The sequence below is a fragment of the Dama dama genome, chromosome 20 (assembly GCF_033118175.1).
Source record: "Dama dama isolate Ldn47 chromosome 20, ASM3311817v1, whole genome shotgun sequence".
Lineage (NCBI taxonomy): Eukaryota > Metazoa > Chordata > Mammalia > Artiodactyla > Cervidae > Dama > Dama dama.
In genome coordinates, this window is record NC_083700.1 from 101,745,856 (window position 1) to 101,765,866 (window position 20,011).

Sequence of the window (20,011 nt, forward strand, 5' to 3'; positions counted from 1 at the left end):
AAACAACGCAATCAAAATGTGGGCAGAAGATCTGAACAGACATTTCTCCAAAGAAGACATAAAGATGGCTAATAAACACAAGAAAAAATGCACAACATCACTCATAATTAGAGGAATGCAAATCAAAACTGCAATGAGGTATCACCTCACATCGATCTGAATGGCCATCATCAAAAAATCTACAAACAATAAATGCTGAAGAGAATGTGGAGAACAGGGAACCCTCTTGCGCTATTGGTGGAAATGCAAATTGACATAGCCACTATGGAAAACAGTATGGAGATTCCTTAAAAAACTAGAACTAAAATTATGATGTGACCCAACGATCCTACTACGGAGCATATATCTTGAGGAAACCATAATCAAAAAAGACACATGTACCCCAGTGTTCATCAAAGCACTAGTTACAATAACTAAGACATGGAAGTAACCTAGATGTCCATCAACAGTTGAATGGACAAGAAAGCAGTGGTATATATACACAGTGGAATATTACTTGGCCATAAAAAGGAACACATTTGAGTCAGTTCTAATGAGGTGGATGAACCTAGAGCCTATTCTACAGAGTGAATTCTGTCATAGAGAGAGAGAGACAGATATCGTATATTAACACATAGTTCAGTTCAGCCGCTCAACCCCATGGACTGCAGCACACCAGGCCTCCCTGTCCATCACCAACTCCTGGAGCCTGCTCAAACTCATGTCCATCAAGTCGGTGATGTCCCAACCACCTCATCTTCTGACATCCCCTGCTCCTCCTGCCTTCAATCTTTCCCAGTGTCAGGGTCTTTTCCAGCCAGTCACTTCTTCCCATCAGGTGACCAAAGTATTGGAGTTGCGGCTTCAGCATCAGTCCTTCCAATAAATGTCTGGGACTGATTTCCTTTAGGATGGACTGGTTGGATCTCCTTGCAGTTCGAGGAACTCTCAAGTCTTCTCCAATACCACAGTTCAAAAGCATCAATTCTTTGGCGCTCAGCTTCCTTTATAGTCCAACTCTCACATCCATACATGACTACTGGAAAAACCATAACTTTACTAGATGGACCTTTGTTGGCAAAGTAATGTCTCTGCTTCTTAATATGCTGTCCAGGTTGGTCATAGCTTTTCTTCCAAGGAACAGGTGTCTTTTAATTCCTTGGCAGCAGTCATCATCTGCAATGATTTTGGAACCCCCCAAAATAAAGTCTCTCACTGTTTCCACAGCAAATAAATGGGGAAAAAGTGGAAACAGTGGCTGACTTTATTTTGGGGGGCTCCAAAATCACTGCAGATGGTGATTGCAGCCATGAAATTAAAAGACGCTTGCTCCTTGAAAGGAAAGTTATGACCAACCTGGACAGCATATTAAGAAGCAGAGACATTACTTTGCCAACAAAGGTCTGTCTAGTCAAGGCTATGGTTTTTCCAGTGGTCATGTATGGATGTGAGACTTGGGCTATAAAGAAAGCTGAGCACTGAAGAATTGATGCTTTTAAACTGTGGTGTTGGAGAAGACTCTTGAGAGTCCCTTGGACTGCAAGGAAATCCAACCAGTCTATCCTAAAGGAGATCAGTCCTGGGTGTTCATTGGAAGGACTGATGTTGAAGCTGAAACTCCGATACTTTGGCCACCTGATGCCAAGAGCTGACTCATTTGAAAAGACCCTGATGCTGGGAAGGATTGAGAGCAAGAGGAGAAGGGGACGACAGAGGATGAGATGGTTGGATAGCATCACCGACTCAATGGACATGGGTTTGGGTGAACTCCAGGAGTTGGTGATGGACAGGGAGGCCTGGCGAGCTGTGGTTAATGGGGTCGCAAAGAGTCATACACAGCTGAGCGACTGAACTGAACTGAACTGTTTCCATTGTTTCCTCATCTATTTGCCACGAAGTGGTGGGACCAGATGCCATGATCTTAGTTTTCTTTTTTTAAAAATTTATTTATTTTTTATTTGAAGGATAATTGCTTTACAGAATTTTGTTGTTTTCTGTCAAACCCCAACATGAATCAGCCATAGGTATACATATATCCCCTCCCTTTTGAACCTCCCTCCCATCTCCTTCCCCATCCCACCCCTCTAGGTTGATACAGAGTCCCTGTTTGAGTTTCCTGAGCCATACAGCAAATTCCTTTGTCTATCTATTTTACATATGGTAATGTAAGTTTCCATGTTACTCTTTGCATATGTGTCACCCTCTCCTCCCCTCTCCCCATGTCCATAAGTCTATTCTCTATTTCTGTTTCTTCACTGCTGCCCTGTAAATAAATTCTTCAGTACCATTTTTCTAGATTCTGTATATATGCATTAGAATACAGTATTTATCTTTCTCTTTCTGACTCACTTCACTCTGTATAATAGGTTCTAGGTTCGTCCACCTCATTAGAACTGACTCAAAGGTGTTCCTTTTTATGGCTGAGTAATACTCCATTGTGTGTATGTACAGCTTCTTTATCCACTCATCTGTCGATGGACATCTAGGTTGCTTCCATGTTCTAGCTATTGTAAATAGTGCTGCAGTGAACAATGGGATACATGTGTCTTTTTCAATTTTGGTTTCCTCAGAGTATATGCCTAGGAGTGGGATTGCTGGGTCAAATGGTGGTTTTATTCCTAGTTTTTTAAGGAATCTCTGTACCGTCTTCCATAGTGACTGTATCAATTTACATTCCCACCAACAGTATAAGAACATTCCCTTTTCTCCACACCCTCCCCAGCATTTATTGTTTATAGACTTTTTGATGATGGGCCATTCTGACTGGTGTGAGGTGATATCTCATTGTAGTTTTGATTTGCATTTCTCTAATAATGAGTGATGTTGAGCATCTTTTCATGTGTTTGTTAGCCATCTGTACGTCTTCTTTGAAAAAGTGTCTGTTTAGGTCTTTTTCCCACTTTTTGATTTGGTTGTTTGCTTTTCTGGTATTGAGTTGTATGAGCTGCTTGTATATTTTGGAAATTAATCTTTTGTAAGTTGTTTCATTTGCTATTATTTTCTCCTATTCTGAGGGTTGTCTTTTCACCTTGCTTATAGCTTTTTTTAGGGCTTCCCTGATAGCTCAGTTGGTAAAGAATTGGTCTGCAATGCTGGAGACCCTGGTTCAACTCCTGGGTCAGGAAGATCCCCTGGAGAAGGGATAGGCTACCCACACCAGTGTTCTTGGACTTCCCTTGTGGCTCAGCTAGTAAAGAATCTGCCGGCAATGCTGGAGACCTGGGTTTGATCTCTGGGTTGGGAAGATCACCTGGAGAAGGGAAAGGCTACCCATTCCAGTATTCTGGCTTGGAGAATTCCATGGACAGTCCTTTTCTGTGCAACAGCTTTTAAGTTTAATTGGTCCCACTTGTTTACTTTTGCTTTTATTTCCATTACTCTAGAAAGTGGTTTATAGAGAATCTTGCTTTGATTTATGTCATCGAGTGCTCTGCCTATGTTTTCCTCTAAAAGTTTTATACTTTCTGGTCTTACATTTAGGTCTTTAATTCATTTTGAGTTTATCTTTGTGTATGGTGTTAGGAAGTGTTCTAATTTCATTCTTTTACATGTAAGTGTCCAGTTTTCCCAGCACTATTTATTGAAGAGGCTGTCTTTTCCCCATTGTATATTCTTGCCTCCTTTGTCAATAATAAGGTAACCATAGGTGCATGGGTTTATTTCTGGGCTTTCTATCTTGTTCCATTGGTTATAGTTCTGTTTTTGTGCCAGTACCATACTGTCTTGATGACTAGCTTTAAGCCAACTTTTCACTCTCCTCTTTCACTTTCATCAAGAGGCTCTTTAGTTCTTCTTCACTTTCTGCTATAAGGGTTGTGTCATCTGCATATCTGAGGTTATCGATATTTCTCCCAGCAATCTTAATTCCAACTTGTGCTTCATAGTACTGATAAACCTATCTGCAAGACAGCAGTGGAGATGCAGACATAGAGGATGGATTTGTGGACAGAAGGTAGGAAGAAGAGGGTGGGAAGAATTGAGAGAGTATCACTGAAATATGTGCATTACCATGTGTAAAATTAGATGGCCAGTGGAAATTTTCTGTACGATGCAGGGAGCTCAAATCTTACGTTCTGTGACAGCCTAGAGGGTAGGATGAGGTGGGAGGTTCACATGGGAGGGGACATGCGTATACCTATAGTTGATTCATGTTCATATAGGGCAGCAACTAACACAATATTGTAAAACAATTATCCTCCAATTAAAAGTAAACAATAAAATTTTTTAAAAAATTTATTGGACTGTAGTTGATTTACAATGCTGTGCCAGCTTCAGGTTACAGCAAAGTGACTCAGCCACACACATATATGTATTCATTCTTTTTCAGATTATTTCCTCATATAGATTATCACTGAAAATGCTGAGTGGCGTTCCCTGTGCTGTACAGTAGGTCCTTGTTGGTTATCTACCCAACATACAGTAGTATGTGTATGTGTGTATGTTAATCCCAAGCTCCTGATTGACCCCTCCTCCCTGCTACATTTACCCCTTGGTAACCACAGGTCTGTCCTCGATATCTGTAAATCTATCTCTTTCCCCAAACAAGTTTACTGGCATCATTTTTTAAAAAGTAGATTATTTAAATTCAGAGAGAGACTCAAGAGGGAGGGGATATATGTATACTTATGGCTGATTCGCGTTGTTGTATGGCAGAAACCAACACAATTGTAAAGCAATTATCATCCAATTAAAAATAAATTTTTGAAGAATGCTTTGAATTGAGAAAGAGGAAACACAGAAATCTATGTTTTCTAATGAAAATTGTTAAGTAAACACTCTGAGCCTGTAGTAAGATAGTAGCAGGATATCATGATGATGATGAAGGAGAAGGAAGCAATAATACAAATTAATACTTTGTCCACTGTGTGCCAGGTGCTGTCCTATGTGCTTTATGTGTATCCTAGTTATTTTGCCTGCAACTGTATAAGCTAATTGCTACTGTTGTTTTTATTTTGCCAATGAGGAGACTGAGGCACAGGGGGTTAAGTTACTTAGCCACGGTTAAACAACTAGTAAATGATAGAACCAAATTTGAACCCAGACAGTCTGGCTGCAGGGTCTTCATAACAGAATAGGGGAATCTGGGGATATTTGGTTAAAACACCCAGAAGCTTGGAATAAGGTAAATAGTCTGAGTAACTGGGGCTTCCCTGATAGCTCAATTGGTAATGAATCTGCTTGCAATGCAGGAGACCCCAGTTCAATTCCTGGGTTGGAAAGATCCCCTGGAGTAGGGAAAGGCTACCCACTCCAGTATTCTGGCCTGGAGAATTCCATGGACTGTATAGTCCATGGTGTTGCAAAGAGATGGACATGACTGAGCGACTTTTACTCTTCGCTTTCAGGTGGCTCAGTGGGTAAAGAACCTGCCTGCAATGCAGGAGACCCCAGAGATATGGGTTCAATACCTGGGTCAGGAAGATCCCCTGAAGAAGGGCATGGTAACCCACTCTGATATTCCTGCCTGGAGAATCCCATGGACAGGGGAGCCTGGTGGGCTGCAGTCCATAGGTCGCAAATTGTTGGACGCAACTGGGACAGCTGAGCACACACAGCACACTGAGTAATCGGGAGTGGTGCTGCCCTGTCACGATGAAGAGACGATGAACAGACTGTAGAAGAATCATGTTAGAAGGCAGACGGTCCAGTTAGGAGAGTGTACTATGAGCTAGGTAGAATAACCGGGAAAAAGAGGCAGATACATCACACAGGGAGACGTGTTTTACAGTTAGTCATTGAATTTAACCGTGATGAGTCCAAGAAGTAGTTAACTTTCCTTGTACACATGAAAGCTATTTTAAAATGCCTGAAGAGCTGGCTTACTCAGTTGAGAAAGAGATTAGCCATGATTTTCAAGTAAGTAGGGGTCCTTCAACCTCCTGTACTAACTATATTACAGTCAGTTCAATGCCCATTCTACACCCAAGAATATTAAAGCTCATGGAGGTGTCACATTATTCCCTCTCATTCTGTTGTTCCTCTAGGGGAACTTATGCCCCTCCAACCCCCTGTCCTTAGTGTGAATAAGATTTACCCCCTGGACCACTTTTTAAAAATACATGCATGTATGTATTAAAGGAATACATAGTCAGTGAAAAAAAAAAAAAAAACTACCAACAGAAGTATGCCAAATGAAAAGAAGAAGTTTCCCTCCCATTACTATCTTGCTCTCTAGAGAGAACCTCTATTAAAAGCTTGGTTATATGTGAAACTGTTGTTACTGATGGAGATGTCCTGGGATTCGCTCACGCTTGTTAAGATAGGAAAAATATAGAGAATCACATCCCTAAAGCCAAGGTCCAGTGCCAAGCATGGAAGGAGCTTCATGGGGAGATGTGGCGTCTTCATCACTGGAAGAGTAAGCAAAGAGTTCATAAAGATATTAGAAAATTCAAACATTGGCTGTGGTTGGTTGAGTTAGAGGCAGAGGAAGGAGAAAGCATTGAATGACTTTTAATATTGCTTTCAAACCAGTAGTTTTGTATTTGTACCAACAGACTGATCACCCCAAAGATAGGGAAAAACTGCAGTGCAGCTTTGACATGGTCACTTAAGTGGAGGACAAAGTGATAGCAGAAAATCCAATATATAAAATCCAAATTTATAGAACTAATTGTTGTTCAGTCTCTAAGTCTTGTCTGACTCTTGGCGACCCTGTGGACTGTAGCATGCCAGGTTCCTCTGTCCTCCACTATATCTCTGAGTTTGCTCAAATTTATGTCCATTCAGTCAGTGATGCTATCTAACCATCTCATCCTCTGCCACCCCCTTCCCCTTTTACCTTCAGTCTTTCCCAGCATCAGGTTCTTTTCCAATGAGTCAGCTCTTCTCATAGAACAAGTTGCTTTGCAGCAAACATTGTGCTTATTTTTATAAAGACTTCTTTTAACTAACCATTTTGGTGTGTACAAAATGTACTTGACTTTTTATTAAAATTTCTATTTACACTTAACCTTTCAGGACTGTGTTTACTGTGTAAAGTGAAGATAGCACACATTGTTTATTACTCCAAAGAAGGAAGATATTTCAAAGTATCTGCCAGGTTAAATCATGGTGCCTAGGGAAGAAATAATTGAGCTAGGTCCCTGCTGCTACTTTCCCCCAGACTCATGATATGAAGGAAATTAAAGGGGACTTCGATGTCCCCTTTCATGAATAATGAAGTTCAACCCCTTCATTTTCCAAATGAGCAAAGTAAAAACCAAAGACAATGTTTGGTTCAGTGTGAGCTCAGAGTCTCACAATAACCTAGCTGGATAAACTATGTAAAGTGTCCACCACAATGACAGTATGTGGTAGATGAAGTTGCAGAAGGGAAATAAGATCATGATAATGATATTATTATATCTTCTGTCCCTCTGTCACTCTTCTGTAAGCTTTCAGAGAGAAAGTTGGTGTTGCAAATAATGTACATTGTCCATGCTGCAAACCTTAAGTTGCACAGTGTTATAATGATGAAAGCAGGAGGCCCATACTCCCATAAAATTATAGACTCTCAGATTTAGGCAAGACCTCTAAAGGTTACTTAGTCCAGCCTCCCTCTTCCTTCTTATGATTTAGTATTTCTACCAAGAGGTTATCTTACCTCTACTTCTATACCCACAATGATAGCAAATTCAGACCTTTCCTTCCCAGAGAGTGCATCCCACTGTTGGATACCTCCAACTGTCAGAAAGTTCTTCCTAGTAATGAGCCGAAGCCTATCTGCCCATAGCTTCCACCCACAGATGTTAAACAAGCAAAGCAAATCTCTTATCTTCATGAGAACACTCCAGATACTTGCAAAAAGCTTTCCTGCTCCCCCTGAGTCTTCTCTTCTGGTAAATCTCCTCAGTTTTTTAAACCCTCACTATCCTTGTTTTCCTTTAAATGAGATTATATGCCTCCGTCTCATTCAGATTTGAAGATAAAACTCAGGTAGAGTCCTCTCGAGTATTCTGACTAGTAGAGTAGACCGTCCAATACAGTCATCTGCTTCATTCACAATACAGACTAGAATGATGATGATGGTTGTACATTAGTTATTTCATAATATCAGGTCTGTGTATGTCTGCCAGAAAGTATGATGTGGCACTGTTGGTATCACTAAATTTCTTCAGTGTTCAAGAAACATGAGTTGGAAGCATTTTAAAAAGTGTTAGCTTCTTCTGTGCCCTGGCTCACACCTCCATAAGGCTCTGGAAAGGGTAAACATTATATATAGTTGAAGTCTACTAGGACTGCCTATAAGACAAAAGGAGTTATGGCTTTTCTGCATTTTCATTAGCCATTCATTGCTAGCTGCTTTGCTTGTTAAAGGAAATATTGATGTTCTCTGGGATTCTGTCTGTGTGCACGTGCAGATATATAATTGCAAAAGATGGAGTGGGGGTAGGGCTGATTGCCAAGAAGAGATCTGTTTCATCTTCTTTGTTCACATCTGCTACATGTACAAGACAGAATTTATGGCTCTTGGAGGAAGAGATTGCCTAGCTTGCTTCCCCTCCCCCGTTTTCTGACAGATATCCCAGAGGAATAATACTGTCTCTTTACACTTAACTCCGAATGAAATAGAGGTAAATGAAGGAGAGCTGGAGGCAGAGAATCAACTGAGAGGCCCTAGGAGTACTTGCTAATTAGAAGGAGTGGCTGATCAATGGCACATTCCAGACCAGTCCCTTTTCCATCTCCTGCCTCCCCTGTAGCTTGTCCTCCATGACCACAGTGGGACAGGTGTTCTGCTTCCAGCTTTTCTGTTTTGATCTCTACTTATCAGCATAGGTTTCTTTCTGGTTTATTAAAACCATGGTTGCTTTCACGGCTAAAGGAGTTCTGTGTCTTAATGTATTTTCAGAAGTACATTTGATTTTTCTATTTTCCAATTTCCATTTCTGAGGGAAACATCTCTCCTTCCCTGCTCCCTTCTTTCCTTCCCGCCTGTCCCTGCTGTCTCACTGGTATGTGCATATAAACCTGCATTACTTGTTTTGTATTTTCCAAGCTCTGTGAGTATTTGAAATACGGTACCCGTGAACATCCTCCATTCAATCTAGTTTTGCATCATTAAATCCCAGACTGTGTCTCAGATTATTTAGCATCCAGATCAAGCTAATAAGCACCAGTTCTTCAGTTTTTACTATAGTAAAATGGGAAGACTGTCCAAGCTGGGCTACTTTATGTCAGAAACAATTGTAAGATTTATTTTTTTGTTACCTTTTTTGTTTTTGTTTTTTGAGGAGAAGGCAGTGTAGTTAAGAACATAGTTTAGGTTCAGATCCTGGCCTTTCTACTGACTGTAACCTTTTAGAAATTTATTCAACCTCTCTGAATACTATTTCCTCATTAATATAAAGGGGTAATGATACCAGACTAAATAATATACCGGAGAGGATACAACAAGATGATGTTATTGAAATACTTAGCACAATATCTGGTGCAGAGTAAACACTTAAAATATTATTTTAAGCTATATAATGTTAATAATTATTACAGTATTGCTATTGTAAATATACAGTAATAATTTATAACTGAATTTCTCCTTAATATGTGAAGAATGGTTTCAACTTTTCCTTGCTTCAGGGGATGAACCTTTGCGATTGTTTTATTACATTTTGAAAAGATGCTTCCATAGCTTTGTAGATTTTTCTGTTACGTATTATCCTCCCCTCAAGGGTTTCCCAAAATACCAGAGTCTTTACATTCTGAAGATTTATACTACCCAGTACAGTAGCCACTGGCTGCATATGTCTATTTAAATTTAAGAGGAGTTAAGTATAATTAAAAATGCAACTCTTCAGTCACACCAGCCACATTTCAAATGCTGAATAGCCCTGTGTGGCTAGTGGTTATCCATTGGATGACACAGATATAGAACATTTCCATTATCATAGGAAGTCCTATTGGACAGCATTACTTTGGATACTACTAGAATGTGCTGTTGTGCTCTTTGCTTAGAAATCAAAGAGGGTATATTTTCTAGGATGTTCACAGATTGCCCTCTTAAGAGGGGTTGCCATCCCTATTTCAGGGCTCCAGACATCCATTTTAAGGATTCGAGTTACTCTTCTTTCCCCAGCCCTAGTGTCGTTAAATATCTTTTGGAATAAATACAGGCACTTTTACTTCTCCTGAGAAGAGTGCATTACCATAATTTTTAAAGATCCCAGTGTACAGTAAGAGGAAGCCAAAGGGGGAAAGGACAAAGTTGTCATACAGGGTGAAGTAAGTCAGAAAAGAGAAAAACAGATATCATATATTAATGCATATATGTAGAATCTAGAAAAATGGTACAGATGAACTTATTTGCAGGGCAGGAATAGAGCCAGATGTAGAGAATGGACATGTGGACACAGAAGGGGAGGGGGAGGATGGCATGAACACATGTAGAAATACATCACTAGTGGGACCCTGTTGTGTAACATAGGAAGCTCAACTCAGTGCTCTGATGATCTAGATGAGTGGGATGGGGAGGTGGGAGGGAAGTCTAAGAGAGAGGAGATACATGTATACATATAGCTGATTTTGTTCCAGAGAGGCCTGGAGTGCTTTAGTTCATGGGGTCGCAAAGAGTCCAATAGGACTGGGCGACTGAACAACAATAGCTGAGTGCAACACTGTATAGCTATTATCCTGCAATTAAAAAAGGTAACTTTAGCAGATATTCAGTGGTGACTATGAGAATCCATAGGGGCTAACTAGTAATAGGAGATTCTAATATCCTATGTCCTTTTTGTAAGTATATACATTATGTTAGTCAGGATCTGAGTTTTCCCCCTGAGAAAGGTAGAAAACAGCAAGTTTTCCTTTAATAATCCCTATTATCTTTATTATGCACGGTTAAAGCCTAGTTTTTATTTGCTCTTCACAACCTAGTGAAGCAAGTAGCACTGGGATGATCATCCCTATTTTACTGGGTTTTTTTTAGAAAGCAGACTCAGTGGAGTTAACAACTTGCCTAAAATCGTTAAGAGAAAATAGTCTTGAGATTCAAAAGAGGATAAAATTTTAACTTCCAGTTTGTTTTTGTTGTTGTTGTTTTTATTTTGTTATGCTCTATTTCCCCATCAATCCAACTGTAGTAAAAGGAAGGATGAAGATTCTTTAAGACAACTTGAAAACAAAGTAGTGTTATATGAGGTACTCTCAAAGAACTTCTATAGCTTCATTTGTCCTATGACCATGTGTATTCGTGTGTTTGGATTGCTGTAACAAAATACCACAAATGGGGTAGTTTAAACAACAGACACTTACTTCTCACAGTTTCTGAGTCTAGACATCCAAGATCAAGATGCTAGTGGGGTTGGTTTACAGTGAGGCTTCCCTCAGCTTATAGACAGAATACCTTCTGACTGTGTGCTCACCTGGCCTTTTTCTCTGTATGTGTTGGTGGAGGGGTGGAGTTGGATTGAGAGAGAGAGAGAGAGATACCAATCAGTCCCTGGTATCTCTTCCTTTTCATTAGGACACCAGTCCTGTGAGTTTTTGGGAGTCTTTGGTGGAGACGTGGGTGGACATTGGCCTGCCGTGGGGTCAGGAAGACTGAGAGCAGCAGTCCCAGGAGGTGTAGTGTGCTGGTATAAATCCTCTTGTAGGAGGTCACCACTACTCCTACCATAAAGTCTATACCCTACCGTAGAGACTGCAGACTCTGGGACTGGGCTGCCTCTGGCCAAACTGCAGAGATAGAGCACAACCCCACCCATCAGCAGAAAATTGGATTAAGATTTACTGAGCATGGCCTGCCCACCAAAGCAAGACCCAGTTTTCCCCACAACCAGTCCCTCCCATCAGGAAGTTTGCACCAGCTTCCTATCCTCATCCATCAGAGGGCAGACAGAATGGGAGACACAGTCAGAGAAAACTAACTAAAATGATCACATGGATCACAGCCCCGTGTAACTCAGTGAAACTCTAAACAATGCCGTGTAGGGCCACCCAAGACAGTTGGGTCATGATGAAGAGCTCTGACAAAATGTGGTCCACTGGAGAAGGAAATGGCAAACCAGTCAGCGTTCTTACCTTGAGACCCCATAGACAGTATGAAAAGGCATAAAGACATGACACTGAAAGATGGGACCCCTCAGGTCGGTAGGTGTCCAATATTCTATTGAAGAGTGGAGCAATAGCTCCAGAAGGGATGAAGAGGCTGAACCAAAGAGGAAATGATACCCAGTTGTGGATGTCAGGTGGTGAAAGTAAAGTCTAATGCTGTAAAAAACAATATTGCATATGCAGGAACCTGGAATCATAGGTCCATGAATCAAGGTAAATTGGAAGTGGTGAAACGTGAGATGGCAAGTGTGAACATCAACATTTTAGGAATCAGTGAACTAAAATGGATGAGAATGGGCAATTTAATTCAGATGACCAGTATATCTACCACTATGGGCAAGAATCCCTTTGAAGAAATGGAGTAGCCCTCATAGTCAGCAAAAGACTCTGAAATGCAGTACTAGGGTGCAATCTCAAAAATGACAGAATGATCTTGGTTGTTTCTGAGGCAGACCATTCAGCATCACAGTAATCCAAGTCTATGCCCCAACCAGTAATGCCAAAGAAGATGAACTTGAACAGTCCAAGAAGACCTACAAGACTTTCTAGAACTAACACCAAAAAAAGATGTCCTTTCATTATAGGGGACTGGAATGCAAAAGTAGGAAGTTAAGGAGTAACAGGCAAGTTTGGCCTTGGAGTACAAAATGAAGCAGCACAAAGGCTAACAGAGTATTTGCCAAGAGAATGCACTGGTCATAGCAAACACCCTTCATAAATGAGCAGTACCTAGAAAGAGAGGAAACAATAGGATGGGAAAGACTAGAGATTTCTTTGAGAAAATTAAAGCTACCAAGGGAACATTTCATGCAAAGATGGGCACAGTAAAGGACAGAAGAAGTATGGACCTAACAAAAGCAGAAGATATTAAGTCTTAAGTGGCAAGAATACATGGAAGAACTGTACAAAAAAGGTCTTAATGACACAGATAGCCATGATGGTGTGATCCTTCACCTAGAACCAGACATTCTAGAGTGTGAAGTCAAATGGGCCTTAGGAAGCATCACAACAAAGCTAGTGAAGGTGATGGAATTCCAGCTGAGCTATTTCAAATCTTAAAAGATGATGCTGTTAAAGAGCTGCACTCAATGTGCCAGCAAATTTGGAAAACTCAGCAGTGGCCACAGGACTAGAAAATGTCAGTTTTCATTCCAATCCCAAAGAAAGGCAATCCCAAAGAATGTTCAAACTACCACACAGTTATGCTCATTTCATACTCTAGCAAGGTAATGCTCAAAATCCTTCAAGCTAGGCTTCAACAATATGTGAACCAAGAACTTCCAGATGTTCAAACTGGATTTAGAAAAGGCAGAGGAACCAGAGATCAAATTGCCAACATCCATTGGATCATAGAAAAAGCAAGAGAATTCCGGAAAATTTCTGCTTCATTGACTGCACTAAAGCCTTTGACTGTATGGATCACAACAAACTGTGGAAAATTCTTAAAGAGTTGGGAATACCAGACCACCTTGCCTGCCTCCTGAGAAACCTTTCTGCAGGTCAAGAAGCAGAAAAGTTAGAACTGGACATGGAACAACGAACTGGTTCAAAGTTGTGAAAGGAGTACCTCAAGGCTGTATATTGTTACCCTGCTTATTTAACTTATATGCACAGTACATCAGGCAAAATTAGGGGCTGGATGAAGCACAATCTGGAATCAAGATTGTTTGATATCAATATCCTGACCTCAGATATCAATAACCTCAGATATGCAGATGACACCACCCTAATGGTAGAAATTGAAGAGGAACTAAAAAACCTCTTGATGAAAGTGAAAGAAGAGAGTGCAAAAGTTGGCTTAAAGCTCAACATTTAGAAAACTAAGATCATGGCTTCTGGTCCCATCACTTCATGGGAAATAGATGGGGAAACAGTGGAAACAGTGTCAGACTTTCTTTTTTGGGGGCTCCAAAATCACTGCAGATGGTGATTGCAGCCGTGAAATTAAAAGACGCTTACTCCTTGGAAGGAAAGTTGTAACCAACCTAGACAGCATATTAAAAAGCAGAGACCTTACTTTGCCAACAAAAGTCCGTCTAGTCAAAGCTATGGTTTTTCCAGTGGTCATGTATGGATGTGAGAGCTGGACTGTGAAGAAAGCTGAGCGCTGAAAAATTGATACTTTTGAACTGTGGTGTTGGAGAAGACTCTTGAGAGTCCCTTGGACTGCAAGGAGATCCAACCAGTCCATCCTAAAGGAGATCAATCCTGGGTGTTCAGTGGAAGGACTGATGCTGAAACTGAAACTCCAATACTTTGGCCACCTCATGTGAAGAGTTGACTCACTGGAAAAGACCCTGATGCTAAGGAGGGATTGGGTGCAGGAGGAGAAGGGGATGGCAGAGGATGAGATGGCTGGATAGCATCACCGACTCGACGGACATGAGTTTGAGTAAACTCCGGGAGTTTGTGATGGACAGGGAGGCCTGGCGTGCTGCGATTCATGGGGTTGCAAAGAGTCGGACACGACTGAGTGACTGAACTGACTGAATGGTAGAAAGTGAAGAGGAACTAAGGAGCCACTTGATGAAGGTGAAAGAGGAGAGTGAAAAGGCTGGCTTAAAACTCAACATTGTAGAAACTAATATGGCATTCGGTGCCATCACTTCATGGCAAATACATGGAGAAACAGAGGATATAGCGACAGGCTTTATTTTCTTGGATTCCAAAATCACTGTGGCTGGTGACTGCATCCATGAAACTAAAAGATACTTGCTCCTTGGAAGAAAATTTGTGACAAACCTAGACAGTGTATTAAAAATCAGAGACAGTGCTTTGCTATCAAAGGTCCAACTAGTCAAAGCTATGCCTTTTCAAATAGTCATGTATGGATGTGAGAGTTGGACCATAAAGAAGGCTTAGCGCTGAAGAATTGATGCTTTTGAACTGTGGTGAAGACTCTTGAGGGTCCTTGGACAGCAAGAAGATCAAACCAGTCAATCCTAAAGGAAATCAGTCCTGAGTGTTCATTGGAAGGACTGATGCTGAAGCTGAAGCGCCAATACTTTGGGCACCTGAAGCAAAGAAGTGACTCATTGGGAAAGACCCTGATGCTGGGAAAAATTGAAGGCAGGAGGAGAAGAGGATGACAGAGGATGAGATGGTTGGATGTCATCACTGACTCAATGGACTTGAATTTGAACAAATTTCAGGAGATAGTGAAAGATAGGGAAGCCTGGCATGCTTCATTCAGTCCAAGGGGTCGCAGAGTCAGACACAGATGAGATACTGAACAACAACAAGCTCGTAAAAGTCCTATCTGCAAATAAAGTCACATCGGGGGATTAGGACTTCAACATATCACTTGGAATGGGAAGCATAATTTAGTTTATAACACCATCCTGATGTGGTTTTAGTATCTTTTTATTTTCTAGTTTACCCTGATTAGTTGGAAATTTGATGTTTGCGTGGGACCAAATTTGGTGAATATTGTATTTTTTATTTCTGTGAAGACTGAGGCTTAATTAAATTTAACCTGTGGTACTTACTGTAAGGTACTCTCCAACCCTGAGATATTTGAATAAGCAAAAATATTATATGTAAATTTCCTACTTTTCCTATAATGTAGTCCAGTATGTTAATACTAGTAAAGTTTCAGTCCTTTCCAGGGTAATAAGTGTCCCACTTCCTCCCATCCCCATTTTACAGATGGAGAAATTAACATACAGAGAAACTGACTTGTCAGAGGTCAGAGCAAAGTATTGGTGGATCCAGGGGTAAATCCAAAACCTTTAAACTCCCTGACCAGTTTGTAGTCTATTGACTATGCAGCCTAGTGGTAAGTATATTTTTACCCCATCCTGGAGGTAAGGGTGGTTGAAAGATTTGGCAAGGACTGAGTTTAAGAAATTCTTCGTTTCTTTCTTTCTTTCTTTTTTTTTTTTTTTTGGAATTCTTCGTTTCTAATTATGTCACTCGTTATCCTTTTCTTCTAACCATGATGTCTTTCTATCGTTAGCATCAATTTTCAAGATTGTGAATAGAGGTTGGAAGTTTTGCTTTTTAAATACCTAGAAATATTTTTATGACAGTTTAGCCAGACTAGAGATTATTACTAAGAAAGAAAGAAATGAAAACTTATTATTTAATGAATTTGTTTCTGTTAGGCACTGTGCTAGACACTTTGTATTTCTTAAATGTCATTAAAATTTATAGTCATTTCTGGAAGGTAATGCATTCTTGCCTTTTGCTATGGTCACATTTTAATAGTGTTAGTGGAATTTAGTAGAAAAATATCTTGCAAATTTCAGAGTTTAGATTCTAAACAAAATTTTAGTTTTGTGCAAACTAAGAACCTTGTCAGAAATCTTTAAAGATAAAATCTCTATATGGTTAAACATAGTTTTCAAGTTTATTATGTCTTATCCCTTGGTTTTTACTCAGATGGGATGATTTGTTTTGTCTGAGATTAAGTCAAGCTTGCTCTTCCACTTGACACAAAAATCATGATGTTTTCTCAGAAGCCTTTTCTTCTACCTCTACATTTGAAATAGTTAGAATTCTTTTAATTACTAAGCAGGTTGAACAACCAAGCCACATGAAAAACGAGAGTATAATGAGCCTCCAGAGCCAAGGTTCCATGGGCCACTAGTGTATTCTCTCCTCCATCCCTCACCTCCACTTCTTTCCCAGTGGTTTCCTCTTGCTTACAGATCTGCTTTCTCAGATGTAGTGTGTGTGTGTGTGTGTGTGTGTGTGTGTGTGTGTGTGTGTGTGTATAGCCACCATTGACTACATTTCACTTTCTTATCATACCCTTTATACGCCTTCTGCTGCAGCTACATTGAACTACAATTTTCCAACATGGCACTGTCCAATAAAAATACAATGCAAGTCACATACATAATTTAGATTTTTCTAGTAGCCACATTAAAAAAGGTAAATAAGGGGATATTTTATTTAATACACTATATCTAAAATACTATTTTAACATGTAACCAATATAAAAATACATAATGAGCTATTCTGTATTCATTTTTTTTTAATACTCAGTCTTTAGAATCTGGTATATGTTCTAGAGTTACAGAACATCTCAATTCAAACACTAAGTTTTGTCAGAAGTACTTGACCTTTACTTATATTTCAAAAAATCTGCTGTTGAAAAAGTAGATTCTCATACCGAGTTTCACCTAAAAAGCTTTCCCCAAAACTGCACCAAATGTTAATTTTTGAATTTAAATTAATAAACATTTAAACAGTTCACTTCCTCAGTGACACTAGCCAAATTTCAATGCTTAGTAGCTGTGTGTGTATGACTAGTGGCTACCAAGTTGGACAGAGCAGGTCTAGTGTAGTGTTTCATGGCATCATTTCTGTCTTTACATAAAATAGTTATGAAAATTTGAAACATAAATTCAGTTATGATGCCCTAATATCTGTCAGTCATTTTAAAGCCTGATCAAGTTTGTAATTTTTATTCATGATTTAGAGATAAACAAACATAGCAGGTTACTAGAAAGACTGGGGACATCAAACCAGGAGAAAAGGCAAACACTTGGAGTGAGACACTGGCAAATGTGACTGGAGTGTAGTGAAAAAGGGAAAAATCATAACAAAGAAGATCAGAGAAATGGCAGTAGCCAGATCTTGCATAGCTTTGTAAGGCACCCTTAACTCTGAGGGAAGTTATTTGAAGTCCTTAAGCAGACAAGTGATACTGTCTGTCTTGTGTTTTAAAATGCTCCTTCTGACTCTTCTGTGGAGAATAAGTGGGAGTAGGGCATAAGTAGAAGCGGGAACATAAGTTAGCAGACTTTTAATGGTCCAGATAAGAGGTAATAGTGACTCAAACTAGACTGTGAGTCATGAGATTGAGTGGTGAATGGATTGGGATATGGCCCAACAGAACCTACTGATGGATTGAATGTGAATGTAGAGGAAATATAGGGATCAAAGATAATTTCAAGGATGGCTTGAAGAGCTAGGTGATGGAGATGCCAGCTACTGGTTTGGGGAGGACAATAAGAAGAACAGCTTGACAAACAGTGTTCTGTTTTAGCTAAGTTTGAAATATCTGATTGAAAACCGTGTTAGAGGTGGCCTGAAGTACATATACAACTACTGTATGTTTAAGTATAGAATTCCAAGTAGAGGCCAGTGCTGGAAATATGAATTTGGAAGTAATCACAGTGGAGTGGTGAGCAAAAAAAAAAAAAAAAACCTATTAAAATGAGGACATAACATGAGGAAGTGAGGAGGCAATAATTCATTGCCTTTAAGACAACTCTTAAAATAAGTTTTCCCATGAAAGAGAGTAGAAAAATTGAAAGATATAGCAGGAAGCATATGTGTGAAATTAAGAGAGGGTTGGGGAGAGCATATTTATTTGGGGTTTTTGTGTGTTTGTTTTGATAGGTGATGACAAAGCAATAACAATACTGATGTAAATGATCTGTTATAGAGGAAATACTTGCAAAGTCCTTAAGAAGATGAGAGGAAATGGGATCTGGAGCAAAAATGTAGGGTGGGCAGTTGCTTAAAATCAGAGACGTTTCATCCACAGAGGTAGGAGGAAAGTCAGAAAGAATGGTAAATAAGTAGATTCATTAAATCACCAATTATTAACTGAACACCTGCTACTTACTATATTATGCTTTGAGGACATACCACTAGACAAGATTAAGTCTGAATCTTCCTGAAATGTGTGGCATATAGAAGGTTCTCATGTCTTATTTTTGTTGTTCTCAATAAGCCCTGAATTAATGTCATCCCCTAAGAGTGAAGGTTAAGGAGGGAATATTTGGAATATGAAGAAAGTGAAAAATTGTTGTTGTTCTTATTGTTCATTCACTAGTTCAGTTCAGTTGCTCAGTCGTGTCTGACTCTTTGTGACCCCATGAACTGCAGCACACCAGGCTTCTCTGTCCATCACTATCTTCCTGAGTTTCCTCAAACTCATGTTCATTGAGTCAGTGATGCCATCCAACCATCTCATCCTCTGTCATCCGCTTGTCCTCTTGCCCTCAGTTTTACCCAAATCAGAGTTTTTTCCAGTGAGTCAGCTCTTTGCATCAGATGGCCAAAGTGTTGTGGCTTCAGCTTCAGCATCAGTCCTTCCAATGAATATTCAGGACTGATTTCCTTTAGGATTGACTGGTTTGATCTCCTTGCTGTCCAAGGGACTCTCAAGGGTCTTCTCCAGAACCACAGTTCGAAAGTGTCAATTTTTTGGTGTTCAGCCTTCTTTATGGTCCAGTTCTCACATCCATACATGACTGCTAGAAAAGCCATAGCTTTGACTAGACAGTCCTTTGTCGGCAGAGTGATGTCTCTGCTCTTTAAAACACTATCTAGGTTTGACATAGCTATTCTTCCAAGGAGTAAGCATCTTTTAGTTTTGTGGCTGCAGTCACTGTACACAGTGATTTTGGAGCCCAAAAAAATGAAATCCAATACCGTTTCCACATTTTCCCCATCTGTTTGCAATGAAGTGATAGGACTAGATTCCATGATCTTAGTTTTTTGAATGCTGAGTTTTAAGCCAGCTTTTTCACTCATCTCTTTCACATTCATCAAGAGGCTGTTTAGTTCCTCTTCACTTTTCTGCCATTAAAGTGGTATCATCTGCATATCTGAGGTTGTTGATATTTCTCCTGGTGATAATTGATTCCGGCTTGTGATTCATCTAGCCTGGCATTTTGCATGATGTATTCTGCGTGTAAGTTGAATAAGCAGGGTGACAATATACTGCCTTGACATACTCCTTTCCCAATTTTGAATCAGTTTGTTGTTCCATGTCTGGTTCTAACTGTTGCTTCTTTTCCTGCATACAGGTTCCTCAGGAGGCAGGTAAGGTGATCTGGTATGCCCATCTCTTTAAGAATATTACAGTTTGTTGTGATCTATACAGTCAAAGTCTTTAGCGTAGTCAATGAAGCAGAAGCAGATGTTTTTCTTGAATCCCCTTGCTTTTTCTGTGATCCTGCATATGTTGGCAATCTGATCTCTGGTTCCTCTGCCTTTTCTAAATCCAGCTTGAACATCTGGAAGTTTTCAGTTCATA

The 20,011-nt window shown here is 39.9% G+C and overlaps 1 protein-coding gene across 9 annotated transcripts in view; it reads left to right on the forward strand.

Annotated features, from left to right (window-relative positions):
* The window catches only part of SCMH1 (Scm polycomb group protein homolog 1), a 209,701-nt gene that overhangs the window by 57,762 nt on the left and 131,928 nt on the right, over positions 1-20,011 (forward strand). For 6 of the 9 annotated variants that reach the window (XR_009689256.1, XM_061122238.1, XM_061122245.1 and 3 more), the window contains exon 3: positions 19,782-19,797. The exons of 2 other annotated variants lie outside the window; for them this stretch is intronic. Coding sequence is in view for 6 of the 7 variants with exons in the window: in XM_061122238.1 (XP_060978221.1) it covers positions 19,782-19,797 (16 nt within the window). In the remaining variant the exon portion in view is untranslated. Of the gene's footprint in view, positions 1-15,657; positions 15,788-19,781; positions 19,798-20,011 lie in introns of all 9 variants that reach the window. One more of the 9 variants, XM_061122240.1, reaches the window with a different exon arrangement.